Source organism: Tenrec ecaudatus, chromosome 5 (genome assembly GCF_050624435.1).
Source record: "Tenrec ecaudatus isolate mTenEca1 chromosome 5, mTenEca1.hap1, whole genome shotgun sequence".
In the NCBI taxonomy this organism is placed as follows: Eukaryota; Metazoa; Chordata; class Mammalia; order Afrosoricida; family Tenrecidae; genus Tenrec; species Tenrec ecaudatus.
The window spans coordinates 6,094,179-6,110,601 of record NC_134534.1 but is presented as its reverse complement, the minus strand read 5'-3'; the positions used below and the strand labels follow the sequence as shown (position 1 = coordinate 6,110,601).

The following is a 16,423-nucleotide window of genomic DNA, read 5'->3' as shown; positions in this document are numbered from 1 at the left end:
CGTCACTGCCAGTTACTGTGGGAGGGGACTGACCAGCGATCTGCTCCCATGAAGATGACTGCCTGGGATCTCCCTATGGGCAGCTGCGCTCGTCACGTGGGACAGCTGGGGGAGGGGCGGGGAAGGGGAGGCTGCACCTAGCACTCTGAATGTGTTTGCAAAGGGCAGAGAGAGAGATGGAGGGAGTGTAGCAGGCTGAGCGTGACACTGCCATCGGGCCTGCCTGGGCCCGTGACTGCTGGCAGAGCCGTCACACTCGCTGCCATCCAGTCCGCCCCGACGCTCAGCGCCCAGCTAGGACAGGGTGGAACGTCCCCTTTGGGTGCCCGAGCCTGGACTCTTTGACAGAAGCTCAAAGCTTCCTGGTAGATGTGGACTGCCGGGATGGTTATCGGCAGGTTGGAAAACACTTCAGAACATCTCTTTTGGAAAATACGGCCGGTTGTGTAATTAAGAGAGAGCCTTTTAAGCATCAGAAAACCTATCTTCTGAAAGGTACTGCTTTTGTTAGAAGAGGGTTACCTGTTTGGGACTGGTCAAAGCAGTTAACAGTTTGGTTTCGATTAATAGATTGATGGACCATTCCTGGAGTCACAAGGAGCCCTGGTGATGTAGTGGCTACCTGTTGGGCTGCTAACTGAACGGTCAGCAGTTGACACCACTGTGAGGCTGGATGGGAGGACCGTGGGCTTTCCACTCCTGTGAAGAGTTAAGCCTCAGACGCTCACAGGGCAGTTCTACCCTGTCCCGTAGGGTCACTGAGTCGGCGTGGACTTGATGTCTGTGAGTTTTTGTTTGGTTTTTTGGGGGAGTACCAGTTAATTCTACTAAACCTGATGCCTGGACAGTGTTGGGGATAATTGGAGGTTTTTCATTGGGAAATTCCTTAGAATTAAGTGAATAATATATAGAGGGCAACTTTTTTTCCCCTTGAGTCTTTCAAGAGAACAAACTTGGAAGGAATTGAGTGTCTGTTGAGTATTGATCAACTCTGCATTTCTCTGAAGTCATTCCGTTCTCCTGAGAACGTCTGTGAGCCCCCCCCCCCAGCCCCCCCCACCCCCCCGAGGAGATGATTCAGGCTGACTGCAGCCCGGCAGGGCAGACCAGAACTGGCCCAGAGGGCTCCCGGGGCTGGAATCTTCAGGAGAGCAGACAGCCCCACCCCTTGCTCCTGCCAAGCAGCTGGGGAGCCCAAACCCCCAACCTTTCTTTAAGAGACACCAAGTGCTTAGCCCACTGCACCGCTGGAACTGCCCTCAAGAAACCTGCTAGCCCTGTGTGTGATACATGAGGAGCCTGACACACGCTGACCCGTGGCCCTTGGCCCCTCCATGGCTGCCTCCTCCTCCATGCTGCCCCGGACCCAGCCCTTATGCCCTGTCTGGTCTGGTTTTCCTGTGGACCATGGTGGCAGTGAGTAAGAAAAGCCTTTCCCTCCACCCAGACAGAGTGCCGGCTCGTGCCCGCGCCTCGAGGGCCCTCCGTGCGTAGTCCAGTCCCCACGGTGTAAGGGCGCACGCGATCTGGGCAGGGTATGCCGGGGTGATGCATCCACCATCACTGTCGGTCCCCTCTGTCATGTTTTCAGGAGTGCATGAGATTTGTCACCGAGGAATTGTAGAATCACCGTAGTATGTGGAGACGGAGCCAGCAGGGAGATGGACTACATCATTTGGATTTAGCGCTGCCAGCTGCTTAATGGCGTCGAGAAGGCTAGCTGGGTCCTGTGATCAACCATTCAGAGTGGGGACAGATGCTGTGGGGAGCGGACAGACCTGAGACAGTGGTTCCCTCCTGAATGAACCCTGTGTGACAAGAGTATGAGAAAGAGGGCGGGGCTTCCACCCGCCCCCACCTGCCCGTTTACATGGCTCCTTCTGCAAGCGCACCTCCCTGCCTGGGAGCCCAGCTCGGAGCTCTCCACACCTTATCTGAGCTGCCTCCCTACTGGGCTGCACTCCACAGCCCCGAGGCTCCGAGCTCAGCCGCTGGTTGCCCTAAATAAAGCTCCTTCTTCGAAGAGGCTCGTGCTCAGGGTTGGCCTTCTCTGTGGTAAGCTGATGGCTTCAGAGGACGCTCTGAGGTTTAGGATTTGAAGTCGATGCCAGCGAACCGCTTTGGAGCTATCTCCAGCCTCCATGGCTCCAGAAACTGCAGTTCAGGAGGATCAGAGCCCCCTCCGGGAGGGAGACAGGGCTTCCTCCTGCTGTTAGGAGCTACAGTCTTGGGCCTCTCAGGGCCGCAGACATGATATGGCAGCGGGAAGGGCACGGGCTGGTGTGGCAGATGATACGGCCGGGGATCATGGACAGAATGTAGGATCCAGACGCAGCGGTCTCTTTGGGCTAGTTTCCACACACGGCCCGTTTATACTGAGAGTAGACCACACCCTCGACGCAGCCTCCTTTGGTCTCCGTGGCATCCAGGCCGTGACCAGATGGGGCGGTCTGGTCTGGTCTCCCCACAGCAGTGCGGCTGCTTCACAGAAGATCCCATCACAGCGCTGACTGCACGGTGTGAGAGCCCTTCGTGGGAGAATCCTGGCCCAGCCACGTTGACATAAAGCCTGATCATCCAGCAATAGGTGTCAGGGCTCTTTGGATAAATGACCTCGCCTTTGGGCTGGGGCGGACATTTGCGATATGGGCGCGGAGCATCCTGTAGCCCCAGAGTTGAGGTCGCCGAACAGAACCAACAACAGCGGCAGCCAATGGCTCTAGTCAGGCAAACCAGCGGGAGGAAGGGGGACAGGAAGCCTGAGCCCAGAGCTCGGAAGGCCATGGAGTGGGAGTGTGCTGGCCAGGCCTTCAGTAAAGCTCATGGGCACCGAGAGTAGCCAAGCAGGAGGGTGGCCGGGGCAGCTGGAGAAACCCCAGTGGAGTGCCAATGGATCCAGGCAATGTTGTGATGGGTGGGACCAGGCTCCTCGGGAGTTTTGCGGGGGGGCCTCTCAGCCCCTACTGCCAGTTCCGTCCAGCTCTTGATTTCATTTTCCTTCTGGAATCTGATGGAAGCCTGCTGGGCGCTCGCCCACCCCCACAGGGGGGAACGCTTTTCCTGTCAGTGCTTTGTACTACAGCCAAAGTCATAATAATAAAAATAAAATTTCAGTCCATGCTGCGATGACATGCCCTCATATGCCCATCCCCTGAGCCTGCCTTGGTCACCGCAGCTTCATACTGAAGCGCGTCTCTGATCCATGTTTCTGTGCTTCCTCGGTGTGCCACCGCGGCGTCCTGCGGTGCCCAGCTTAGTACCCGAGGCAGGCCGGGGCCTCGTCGGTCAACACAGGGCATCAGCCGTGAGAGGGAGGCTTCCACCCCACCTGGGGAGTTTCAAACAGTGGTGGGCATTCTTGCCTCGGCTCTTGAACGTCGAGTTTAGCGCCGCCGTCGGCCCACTGGGCTCCTGTTCTTTTTGTTCTGCCTGGTTGGCAGTCGAGCCCGTGACATGTGATAGGCGAACCCTTGTGCCCAGAATCCTTCCAGGAACAATTGGAAACCATTTGCTAGCCAACATGGTCCCACGAGGATGCTGGGCTGTCCGTCCCAAGTCACAGAGGACCTCCTGCCAGCCTCGAACCTTCCACGCCCACAGACAGTGCAGAGGGCTGTGAAATCCAGAGGGCAAATGCGTCTCTGGAAACACACACACACATATACACACACACCCCACCAAAGACATCTCGGTGCAGCAGACAGGAGGACCGGCCCTGAAACCCAAACCACGATCAGCCAACAGCCTGTGCTCAACTACTGCCAGAGGGCACCTCAGTGCTGATGGGTCAGGGAGCCAGCGCCAGAGCCCAGCAAGCCCGCCCCTGTGCTCAGAGTGGACCCAGGGGTTGGACTCGGCTCATCAGAAATAGAAATCCACGTCAGCAGGCTGACCACGCTGTCCTTGGCCCCAGCCTTGACCCGGATGTGGTTGGTGGCACTCAGCCTCAACATCCTTCCCAGTGTTTTCCTCGCCCTTCCCCCCTCATGTCTCTCTTCACCCCACCCCCTCTATAATATGGCACTGCCCATTCTACTTAGCACGTCTTTTCGTTCATCAGCTTGCTCTTCCTCACCCCCCCCCCCCGTCCGCCTTCTGTGGGGTCCTCCTGGGCTGTTTCCACACTTCACGCAGAGATGTACACCCAGACTCAAACCCACTGCCGGCAAGTGGATTCCAACCCCCACGGCTCTGTATAGAGCGTCCTGTAAAGACTGTAGGTCTCTACTCGGGCAGACAGCCGCATCTTCCTCCCACAGAGCGGTCACTGGCCAGGCCCGCCCCGCCTCGATCTCGGCCTGCTGAGCACTCCACTCTGGAGTCCAGCCTTCCTACTGACCTCTCTGGAGACGGGCATGCCTCTGTGTTGTTGAGCCTCTGAGGGGAACCGAAGGGGGGAGAGAAGGGATTCTGGGCACTTCCCGAGAGAGCGCATTTGCCGTTCACTGTTAAATAGGGACTTCCTAGCAGGAGTCCTTCTTGGACAGAAACCTTTGGCAGTGGCATCGTTCCTGCAAGATGGTGAAGACAGATGATCCTGGAGGATCCCGGAAGGTGGTGCCTGGCCTTGGGGGGTCCATCCCGTGCCTTTGACTCGAGGCACCTAACGGTCCTTCCCTCGTGGGGCCCGGCCTGGGGGTGGTTCACATAGTGGGGAGAAGAGGGGCAGGCACCAGCGCATTGCAGAGCTTTCTCTGTGCTGGCGTGGCGGTTTCGCCTGAAGTGAAGGTTTCGTGACGGTCATTCCAGCAGCAGCATTCTGAATAGTCTCCCAGACTCTGCTGCAAAATCTCTTCAGGCTCATGGTGCCCATATAGGACTGCTCCACGGGAGTTCCCCAGGCTGTCATCTCCCCGGAGCAGATCGCCTCATCTTCCTCCCTTGAAGCAGCCAGTGGGTTCGAACTGCTGACCCCTTGATTAGGCATACAGTGCTTAACCCCAGCACCACCAGAAATCCTTAAAAATAACCGGAAACCTAAACCCACAGCCAGCTGTGGATTCTCCCACTGATGCCGACCGATGGGCAGGCCAGTGCGGAGCATTGGCGGGAACTGGATTCATCCTCATCACTCATTTGCACCGTCAGGCTTGGCAGCAGTTGCGACCTCACCCCATGCGCACTCACAAAGCCGGCCGCTCCGTCCACGCATTCCTCCTCGCAGCATCTTTAGGAACCTCCTTTGCGGGCTCAGGTATTTCTAGAAGCTACGGCTCCCAAAGATGGAGCTGGCCGCCCAAGACTCCATGGCTGCTAAGTTGGAAGAACGGGATTCGACCTCACGAAAGCTGTCGTCTCAGCTCGGAGTGGTTAGCCGCTCTCCTGTGTGTGCTGTCTCCCTCAGACCGCAAGGAAGCAGGTCACACACACTGTGCTCTTCCCACCACCCCATAGCCTGTTAAGTGTGCAACAGCATGATCAGAAATGTAAAATACTCTGAGAACGCCTGACTGAGACACAGAGACACACGTGGGCACGTGCTATTGGGAAAATGGGGCCGAGAGACTTGATCCAAACAGGATTGCCATGAATGCTTTGTTTGCTTTAAAAAGTGGCATGTCTGAAACACAGCAAAACAAGCCAGCATTGAATGTGGAGGTATATGTCTGCATATGAGTGTGCACACACATCTATTTATCTGTGCAAAAGGGCTTCACATTTGCATGGGAGATTCCATTATCTTTTCATCTCAATTTTTATTTTGGAGTCAGGAAAACCCAGTGCTCTTCGTGTCATTAGCATTTCAGGCTGGGTTCTCGAGAAAAGCAAAACCAGTGATGCTTATGTAGGTGTATAAAATGAGGAGATTCTCTCCAGGAAACTGGCGCACAGAGCTGTAGGTGCTGGAAAGTTCAATCTGGTTCTGGTCCACAGGTTCAATGCTAAGCTGGAAGCTCTTCCTCAGCCACACAGCTGCTGGAGCCAACGGATCAAGCAGCAAGGAGACAGAGCTGGAAACCCACAGGCATGAGTGGGTGGGCGGATGTCCGAAGATTCAGGTCTGTGGCTGGCACGGTAGAACGAATCCACAATCAGCAGACTTAGAGCTCTCAGGTTCCACAGGCAACATGGCAGGCCATTGACAGCTCCCTGGGTCACCAGTCAGCATGGCAGGTTCAAGAAGCAGAGATCAGTGGGATCCAGACCACCAAGGAGTGAGCTGGTTTCCCTAAAGTGTCAACTTCCATTAAGATGAGGCCACATCCCTGAGGAAGTTGTATAAGGACTTGAGCAGGTTAAGGAGCCAGCACTACACTCTGTTTCTCCCAGGACTGCATGGCTGCTCACAGAAGGTGGTTTACGGATGGAGTTTATTACATTACCATAGATCACATGATGGGAGACTCCTGGCCCACCCAAGTTGATGTAAAAAAAAACCTAACCATCCCCATGTTTATTTTGCTTGCTTGCTTATTTTAAGCGGGAGTAAGGTGATACTTCAATGCAGTTTTGATTTGCATTTTCTAATGAATAATGCTAAAAGAAGAGATTTTAAGCACTTACTGATGAATATCCAAGAGGAACCCTTCGTGTGGATTACCACGCAGTGTAAAGGAGAGAGCAGGAGCATTGCGGCCCTTGGATTTCTGGTGCCAGCAGAGAATATTGAAAGCACCTGGGAGTGCCGGAGGAACAAGCAAACCTGTTGTGGAAGAATGGCAAGCAGAACCATCCTGAGAAGCAAAGACGTGGGACTCATTATCAGGAAAGACAAGCCCCGGAGAAGGGCGCCATGCTTGGCAAAGCAGATGGTCAGTCAGAAGAGGAAGCCCGCCCTCCAGGAGATGGCGGACCCAGGGGCTGCAGGGGGGTGCAGCGGGTTCACGTGACATCTGTGAAGGTGGCGCAGGAGCCGGGGGTGTTTCCTTCTGTCGGGCGCAGGGTTGCTGGGTCGGGTCTGACTGGAGGGCAGTCAGAACAGCCCTGTGGGCTGGGAGAATAGCTCTTGTAGCTCCCTGTCCACAAGATGGACCGCAGGTTTAAACCCTCAGCGTTACCGCGAAGGAAGAGGCAGCCCAGCCGAGAAGGGAGCGCACCCCAGGGCCCCAGACACACCTCATGACACCCCCAGGTCTGGTCCATGCCTGCCCACTTGGGGGTAGGTACTTAACCTCCTGGGGCTGCCTTTTTCCTTTATCTAAGGGGATTAGACTCCCGTCCACGTCACAGACGTAGGAGCTCAAGGATGCTTCAGCGACGATGCCAAGCTGCCTTCCCTGCCTCAGCTAGCTGTGCTGTCACTGACCGGAGGTGACTCTGCCGTCTGACCCCCACCCTCCTTTCTTTCTCCTCTTCCTCCTCCTCCCTCTCTGCCTCCTCAGGCCCTGACAGAGCAGCCCCCTCCTCCTCGTGCCTCCTAGGGAGCTCCCTGTGAGCAGGGCCCGCGCTGCACTTCGCTTCTCCGCCCCCTGCGCCGTCCTGCACACACCTGCCCCTCCACAAACCTTTCCCTAAAGCCTGAGTGCCGCTCGCTGCTTGATTTGGCCGAGTCTCTTCACCACTCCGAAGGTTCTCGGTGCCCTCGGCACTCAGAGCTGGAGGTGAGGGTTGGGAGGCTGCTTCCTGTCGTCCTATGTCCGTTAACGCCCTGCTGCCTTGCCTGGGCAGGGGGTTTTCAGCGGTCCTGGGGTAACCCATTCGGCCGATGCTTTTAACACATGGCCTGGGCCCTCCTGTCTGGGGCTGCATGCGTCTCGCCATGAAGAGGCCATCCGATCCATTGCCTGCAGAGCTGACGTGCTCAGTCCCCCGGGAGGAGATGGACAGTGGACAGAACCAATGAGGCCTTTTGTGTGAGAGAGACAGAAACGAACAGGACGAGGCTCACGAGGGTTGTCTGGCAGAAGAACGGCTAAGTTGGCCCGAGGGCCCGGAGTGTGTGTGTGTGTGTGTGTGTGTGTGTCTTTGGGGGGACTTAGTCCCACATGACAGTTTGGCTCTTGACCCTGCTGGGGTGGGACATGGGCGGGGACCTGGTGCCCTCCAGTTCTGGGGGCTGTCTGGTGCCCTACCTTGAAAGGGGGACTGAGCAATCCCAGGAGAGCTAGGAGGCCTTGGCCCCTCCCCCTGACCACAGAGCTGGAGCGTGGAGAGGGCTGGAGGTCAGGGGAGAAGCCTCAGTGTCCCCTCTTCCTCTACAGGGGGAGGGGCTTCTTCTCCTGAAGGTGCCGGCTACGGGATTGTCTTGCCTATTGGAACTGCTAGAAGTTCTGTCCCCAAAGGAAGAGGTAGTTGACTCTCTCTTCTGCTCCGCCGTATGTTGGGCTGTTAGTTTATCCTTGGGAAATAGGACGTGTCTATGGTTAATAGACATTTGAGGTTCTCGGAATGAAATGCCGAGAAAGCAATTCGGCTGGAACTGACAGGGCTGAGCTCGGGTCTCAGCTGCTCGCCCGTCTCGGCTCGGTGACAGCCGTGCAGTAAATCATCAGAACCGGTGGAATGATAGCAAATGTCAGCATCAGGTTTTCACTTGTCACCGCTCGGATGGCCTTATCGCCAAACTATTGCCAGGCAAAATTATGCTACCTTGTATCCTCCGGTTTGTTGGAGAACGTCTTTGCCCTCTGTTCTATTTATTTTATTTGATTTATTTTTAACATGCTGGGCTGTGCCCGACAGCTTCCCAGACGGGTCCAGACTACGGCTTGTGGTGCTGCGGCACAGCCCGGTTCTCAAGGAGGCCAAGCTGGGCTCAAAAGTGGTTGGTGGGCTTGGTCCTGCGGGCCACATGGCACGGCAGGGAGGGCACTGGCGTGTCTCGGTGCATGCGTGCCACCCGTGGGTTTCAGAGCCCCTCGGCGTTTGTCCTAACGCTGTATCATCTTTTCTGTGTGTGTGTGTGTTGTTGCGGTTGTTTTGTCTTGGACACAGCGGTACTGATTACTACGATTACGGGCACGGACTCAGCGAGGAGACCTACGATCCCTACGGTGAGTGGAGTGACGGCCACAGGAAGACCCCCAGCTCCTCAGCGGAAGGAGATTGCCACAAAGCCACGCTGCTGGCCCTGAGCTGTGAGCCCTGAGCCAGCCGTGTCCTAGCTGCGCCCCGGGCTCCCTCACCATGGACATGTGATGTTTCAGGACTGCGGGAGGCTCTGGGGAAGCCACATGGATCAGATCCTGGAGGTAGATGTCCTGTGGGGACTGGTGGCCGCTAGAGGAGCCCACCAGCCTGGAGGCACTGTCAGCCGGGGCCTCGGCAAGCTGTTGCCTTCGCGTTCTCACAGTCAAGGGGAGCGGAGCCGTGAGGGCCTCGCTCCAAAGCAGCTCCCTGACCCTCACGTTGATGTTTTCCTTCATCCCCTGCACACCTACATCGGGGCTGTTTAGCGGAGGAGACATAAGCCCCTGTGCCTGGTCAGAGGACTAGCTGGGTGACAGCTCATCTGGTTGGCTCCCAGGGAGCGGTGGAGGAGCCAGGGATCCTGCCAGAGGCTCAGCACAGAAAGGATGACACACTTACTTAAAAGGCGCCATGGAAGGAGCGCCTCATGGCAGGGAGCTTCTCTGCTTCCGTGTCCAGTGGAACTGAAGGGCCACTTCCTAGCATGCCTGCCTTTGGCAGTGCATTTTGTCTGTTGTATCACCTGCCCAAAGCCACGCTGACTGACCACACTGGGCTGCTCTCCCTCTCTCTCTTTCCCTTCCCATTGTTGTTCAGTGGTAGCCAACACTTAAAAGAACATGGGTTTATGAATGCTGTCTGCTGAAATCGATGCAGGTTAACTCGGGGAGTGACGTCGATTGCATGTTTGCATCCAGAGAAAGAGGTCATTTTAAGCGTTTCTTCCCTTCACTGCTTTTTAAATTGGTCTCTGTGGGCGCATGGCTTTGAAATTGCTGCCAGTTGCAGCAGAGCTGGTAACTGTGTGTTGCCAGGGTCTTGCAGGTAAACTCCGGGGGTGGGGCAGACGGTGTTCTAGGGTGGGGACAGGAGTTTGATTTCAGGAGCTGGAGATGTGAGTGTGGTCTGGCCTTCCGTGCCATTGGCCTGTCAAGCCCAGACTTGTGCTGACCCAGCTCCACTTCCACGTTGTCTTTCCATGAACGGGCCATGAGTTGGGGTGAGGATGCCCTACTCCTCCTGGCTGCCCAGCCCCTCAGTACCCTCCCAGTGCTCTCTTCTGGGCCTTCACAGCTTCTTGGTCTCCCCCTCCTCATTGTCCACCCTCGGTCGCCTTCGCCAGCCCTTGCCTCTGCTGCTTCCCGTCCATGTGTTTAGCCTGCTGGCTTCCCAGGAGTCTGCTCCATGGGTCAGCGAGAGCAGGCCCAAGGCCTGGCCCAGAGGAACGGTCACCACCGAACTCCGAAGAGGGTGTGGACGGGTGTTGCCAGTGCAGCTACCATTTTCCAGGGCGGGTGGGAGTATTTTAAGCAAATCCCCTCGTGCGGTGGGGGTTTGGTTTTGCATTTCACCGCACGGGGACATGCCGTCTAACCAGGAGCTGAGTTGGACCTCAGGCTAAGGGAGACTCGTCCGGCGCAGGATCTCACTGTGGCCCCTCTCGTCGTTGTAGGGCAAGAGGAGTGGCCGGACGCCAGACACAAGGCTCCTTCATCGAGGACCACGAAGGGGGCCTTCCGAGAGCAGCCATACGGCAGATACTGACTGTACGGGCTTGTGAGATAGCCAGTCTCCTCCAGCCATGTATCCTATTCAAAGTAATTGTTTTCTATGAGCAACCCTTTTTAATAAGATGCGAGTGGATGAAACTTAAAAACTACTTTGCTGAACCGTCAACTGGGCAGAAAAGGGGGGGAAAGGACATGTAAAAATGTTGTTATTTCTAGTCTGTATATGAAAAATAGGTCATCAAAAGTACAAAAATAACTTTGATTAACTAGTGTTAAAACCAACCACAAATAGGTTGACTAAATATGTTAATCCGTTCTTTTAACATAAGCCTCACCTTTCCTGGTAAAGGCTCCCACAGGACTGAGCTCTTTTATCGTTCAGCCCTATGCTAGTCGTTGGACGTTTTTTGGCTTTGTTTTGTTTTTTTTTTGCTTTGTTTCCGTTTTTTTAATTTTTCCTCTCGCCAACATGCGTAAAAAGGGAAGCCAACTACAAGTGCAAATAATGTGATATTCTTTTGTAACTCCAGTCTTGAAATGTTCTGTAGTGTTAAGCAAAGCGACCTCTTGCTTGATACTAAATAAACTTTTGAAAGAAATCACTTGTGTGTGAGCTAACAGTTTCATGTTTTTCTTATTTAAAAAGGCCTTTATAAATAGCTGTAAACAGGGCAGAGCAACCATTTAACAACGCTGTCAAAAAACAAAAAGAAAGAAAGAAAGAAAAAAGGGTCACACTAAACCTTGTACAGCCTATTGTTTTCTAAAAAAACTGGTCTAAAAATTAAATGTGCCGTCCTGTACTCACCTCACCGTAGAAGTAGATGCCGGTTAAAGACGCCAAATGGAATCCGCTGCTGCGCAGGGTGGCGAGTTAAGATTCCGCCGCCAAGCCCCCTCCATCCCGTTTAAAACAAAGCAAAACGGTCTTAAAATAACGACTGGATTTTCTGCAAAAACAAAAAACACCAAAAAAAATCCACCTGTGGTCCATTTTCACCTTGTCGAGCGTTTTTCCACTAGTGCCACTTTGGAATTTTTATGAGGATTTTGGTACCTAGTGAACCTCCTCGCTCCGTGCTGGACGCCATGAGCACAGAGCTGTCAAAGACACTCTGAGGCCGGCCCTCTCACTCGCCAGGCGGAGGACGTTGTAACCCTAAAAACGGTCTTCATTTTCAAAGGTAAATAAAGCAAATAAGACTTTAATCTCACTTAATTTATTCTTAATATCACTAATAAAAACCAGGGCGCGCGCTGACCACGGAGAAACCAGAGTTTTCCTTCTCATTTGGCCGCTAGAGAGAGGGATTTTTGACGCGCACCTAAATTCTCATTTTAAAAAGCTTAATTTGCTTCTGTAACTTAAAAAAGGCCTTAGTTTAGACAGTTTAATTGGGGCCACTTCTTCCCTGTTAAACAGACGTAAAACCTCATAATTAGCTGTTGGTAATACGTTATCTGGTGATAAATGTCAGTAATTGAGGGCACTTCTTAAAATGGACAGCTATCTGATGTTACAGTTACCCTTTAATCATGTGGCTTGATTTCTCTTTGTAACTGTAGCCTGTGTGAAATGTGGCTTTTTCTTTGTTTCCTTTTCTGTATTTCCCGGAGGCTGTCTTCTCTGAGTAAACGGGTCTTTTCTCTCACTAGGCAACGTCAGCCATCTTGGAATGTCAAAGGAACGGGTACCCACCCGAGCAAACCAAGGTAAGCCTGGCCCCTTTGTGCCAACCACCCTGCCCGGGGGGCTCTGGGTGGTGAGGGGGCTCCCATGCTTCTCTAAGACAGCCTGGGCGTCTCCCAGGATGGTCCCCAGCTGCCAGCCCCTGTGATCGAGGCCAATTAGCTGGCCCTCTGCCCCCTTGTCCCCGCCCCCCAATCACGGAATGCCCAGTGTGGACACCAGTCCGATGCCACCAGCTGGCCTCAGAGGGACGGGCCCTGAAGTAGACGGTTTGCTTCTGCGAAACTGGAGCGGGTTTAGGCAGTGACATGAAAGAAAAAACATTTTCCAGATTGCTTAGGAAAATGACGTGTGGCCCAGGTTGCATCCTGTAAGAACCCTCCGGGCCTTCTCTCTCCATTGGGCTGCTAACTGCAAGGCCGGCAGTGTGAAACCACCAGGCGCTCCTCGGAAGGCAGAGCAGGCTGCCTGCTCCCGTAAAGAGTTACCAGGCTAGAAAACCCGCAGGGACCACTTGACCCTGTCTTAGAGGGTCGCTGTGAGTCGGCATCGACTCCATGACAGTGAGCTGTGAGAAGACAGGTGGACAAATCCCAAGCCAAGCCCACTGCCATCAAGTGGAGGGTCTCCAAGGCTGGAAATCTTAGCAGGACAGCAGCCTCACCTTGCTCCGCGGAGTAGGCTACTGTTTACCTGACAGCACCCCCAGGCCTCCGAGAATGTCAGGTTTCTGGATGCTTTTCTTGAGCTGTTGCTTCCCAGTTGGGGAAGAACTCACAGGGCAGAAGCACGAGGAGCGGGGCACGTACGAGAGCTAAGTTTTGCTAGTGGGCCCTCACAGACAGGAAGGGGCCACCGGGGGAAGGTGCAGAGAGGCAGGTGGTTATAGAGCACCGATCCTTCGTGCCCCTCCTCCCACCCCTCTCGGAGGGCCTGCTCTGGGTAGGCGGGCACTTTGTGCAGATGCTCCGCTGTTGCGGGTACCTTGAGATGGAAGTGGTTCCTACCCCGCCCGGTCTTCCGAACCCCTCTAGCGCATGCCTGTTCTCATGGAAACCGCCCTTGCCTTAAGGCTGGTCTCTGGGCCTCTGCTTTGCTGGTCCTTGCTGATTAGTGGGTCTTTAAGGGACCACCCCACTTCCCCTAAGCTTCCAGTTTAACAGACAGGCAGGCAGAAAATATGCATCATCTAGTTACTGGATTTGAGACAGCTTCAAGGCGCTGCAGGAGATTTTTCATTATCTTTTCATTCCATTTCTCCACGAGTCCTCTGAAGGCCCCTCACTTGTATATTCCCCCCTATGTCTATGTGTATGATTTCTCTTCTTCATATACAAAAACTACCATTCTCCCCGCCCCTAAATTCTCCAAGAAGTGAGGAGTTTGAATTTTGTGTATTTTTCTGCACGCCAGGGCTGTGTGAAACAAATTACAGGCAGCCCCTTATTTAGGACCCCCGCACACTTGCCCTTGAATGCGATGTGCATTTGTCCTCACGTTGAAATGCCTGAACCAGCCCTGAGTGGCAGCGGTTTCCCTGTCACCGTCACCGTCCCTGGCTGCGCGGGGAGCGCTTGAAGCACTGCACCACACCCACGGCCTTGGAGTCCACTCCGGCCCCTGCCACCCACCCGAGGGTGTCTGGGCCCGGGAACCTTAACGGTAGCAGACAGCCTCATCTTTCTCCTGGACGTCTGAACGGCCAGCTTTGCGGGTGTTGAGCAGCTGAATGCCTAACCCACATCACCTGCAGGGCTCCTTACTTGCGTGGCGGCGTAGTGGCTGTGTGTCAGGCTGCCAACCGCTTGCCGGCAGTTCAAAACCAAGGAGCGCTGCACTGGCGAATGATGTGGCTTCCTGCTCCCTGTAGAGCATCGCAGTCTCACAAACCCACCGTGGGCTGTCCTGCAGCTTCACCCCGTCCTGTCCGTTTGCTTGGAGTCTGCTTCGACTTGAGGTTGATTGATTGGAGGGCGGGAGCTGGGAGGGGGCGTGTAGTTAGGACTAAATAAGAACCAAATGTAAAAACCTCAGCCGGCTTACAATTCTGACAAAAACAAGCGGAGGGACAGAGCCCAAGAACGCGCCTGCCTTCCTTTTGAAAGGGTAAATATGCAAGGTGTTTGTACATTATTTCCTAACTGAACGGACTCTAAGGGGCTGGGAAGGAAGGTTCCGTTCATGTGACCTCATTCTCAGAGGCTGATTTTTATCTCCAAAGATCGGTGTCACTGCCACCTAGTCTATTCCGACTCAACTGAACCCTTAGGACACACAGTAGAACTGCCCCTGTTGGTTTCTGAGACTCTCAACCTTTACAGGCATAAAAGCTTCATTTGTTCTCTTGTGGAGTGCTTGGTGGATTTGAACTGCAGCCTGACAGGTGACCCACTGAGCCACTAGGGCTCTCTTTGCTTGGTCCCTGACCACCTAGGGATGAGCTCCTTCTGCGTGTGTTTGTATTTGAAGCCACCTGCTGCCCCGCCTTCCTCAGTCCAAGGACTGTGGTCCTTCACTCTGGTGTGGTTGTCGTCGTGGGAACTGGGTGCGATCATGTGCGCATGCCCCGTTCTGTGCTGCTGTCTGGTGCTCCTGAGTAGTTCAAACTAGCCTGTGACTGTCACACTGCCCACAGGCCCGAGTTCATCCTCTCGGTTTTTCTGCCCCCTTTCCTGCGGAGAAAGGGAGTGGAGAGGCGTTGACTGTCCACAGAACGTCAGCTCTGTGTCCTGTCGTTCCAAGGAATGAATGCCCCCGAGGCGTTGGCATGCTCCTCAAAGATGCTCCCAAGGTGGCACCGTGACTAATTACCCAGCAGCCAACCACACGGTCGGCAGTCCCAACCCACCAGCCCCTCTGCGGGAGGAGGACAGGCCGTCTGCTTCCGTCAAGGTGGCAGGCAGCCTTGGTGGAAACCCTTCAAGGCAGTTCTAGCCTGTCCTCTGGTATTCCGGCTTGGGTTTTCCCAGGGTGGAATTCACTCGCTTTCTCATTTGGCAAATGTGTCCTGAGCGCCAGGTCCGTACCATATACCGCCATGGGGTAGGGGGAGCGGCACCAGGAATGCAAAGACCCTTGAGACACAGGCCCTCCTGCTCAATGGGGTCCAGAGACAAAACTGGTCTCTGGGGGCCCATCCCCCATTGTCCACAGAAACCACAGCTCCCCGTGAAGACGGCCACAGCCCCTCTACCTGCTGGAGTGGCATGGGTGCCTTACGTGTTAGCTCACTATCTCAGGATGGGCATCCAATGACTTAAGCGTTGGTGCCAAGTTGCCATGATGACCACGTGTCCTGTATCTGGTCCTGTGCTTACCGCTCTCCAACTGTCAGAGTGGCCATTCCCACCTAACAAAGGATGACGGCACGTGGGTATCCGGCAGTGCCAAGTTCACACAACTTGTTAAAGCGGTGGAGCGGAGATTTTAACCGTCTACTGAGTCCACCCAGGGTGTTTGAACACGGCCACGTTGTTCCGCCGCCACTTCCCCATACCCGCAGCAGTGCCGGCCCTTCATTGGACTAAAGGCTAAACCCTGTGCTGCTCTGTTGCCCTCGGAGCGGCATGCAACACTGAGCAATGGCTAGACGCTATCCTTGGCAACACCCGGCCCGCCTCCCTGCCTCTGCCTATCCCTTCTACCCCAGATTCCTTCTTAGAGATGCCTGAGTCTTTGTTCAGGTTGTCAGCCATCTCCAGCGTATCTTTCTTCCAAATCAAACCAGTTCTCGATGATCGCCCAGCTCCTCGTGGCTTCAGTGGGTTCTGCTGCAGACTGTCGGTCTACGGGGATCAGAGATCTCCCTGCCCTCGAAGCTGCCTCCGGGGCCGGTGGGCAAGAGGAGCCTCCTTGTGCCGCTGTGACAGACACACGAGGGGGTTTGGAGGCAGGTGGTTAGAGGCAGGGAAGCTGCCTGTGGAGCTGTCTTGAAGGGCCAGCAGGAGGCAAGCTCGGTGCCAGGGTATGCCCGGGAGCGGCCACACGCCAGCCCTTGATCAGCCCTGTGGCCTGGGACATGCTACTTAGGTGGCCTCCCAGCACTGCAGTGAAAAATCTCACAAGTGACTAGAGAGGATAAATATTAGGGGCCTTTGGCAGGCTGAGATGGCACCCTACATGCTAGAGAGGCAGGGAGAGGCTAGACCCCAGG

At 54.8% G+C, this 16,423-nt stretch overlaps 1 protein-coding gene across 1 annotated transcript in view; it reads left to right on the top strand.

The window, feature by feature from the left end:
• Nucleotides 1–10,614, top strand: part of KHDRBS3 (KH RNA binding domain containing, signal transduction associated 3) — a 102,740-nt gene extending 92,126 nt beyond the window's left edge. Inside the window, exons 8-9 of the mRNA XM_075550570.1 lie at nt 8,875–8,933; nt 10,523–10,614. Coding sequence (XP_075406685.1) covers nt 8,875–8,933; nt 10,523–10,614 — 151 coding nt within the window. The remainder of the gene's footprint in view (nt 1–8,874; nt 8,934–10,522) is intronic.
• The last annotated feature ends 5,809 nt before the right edge of the window (nt 10,615–16,423 follow it).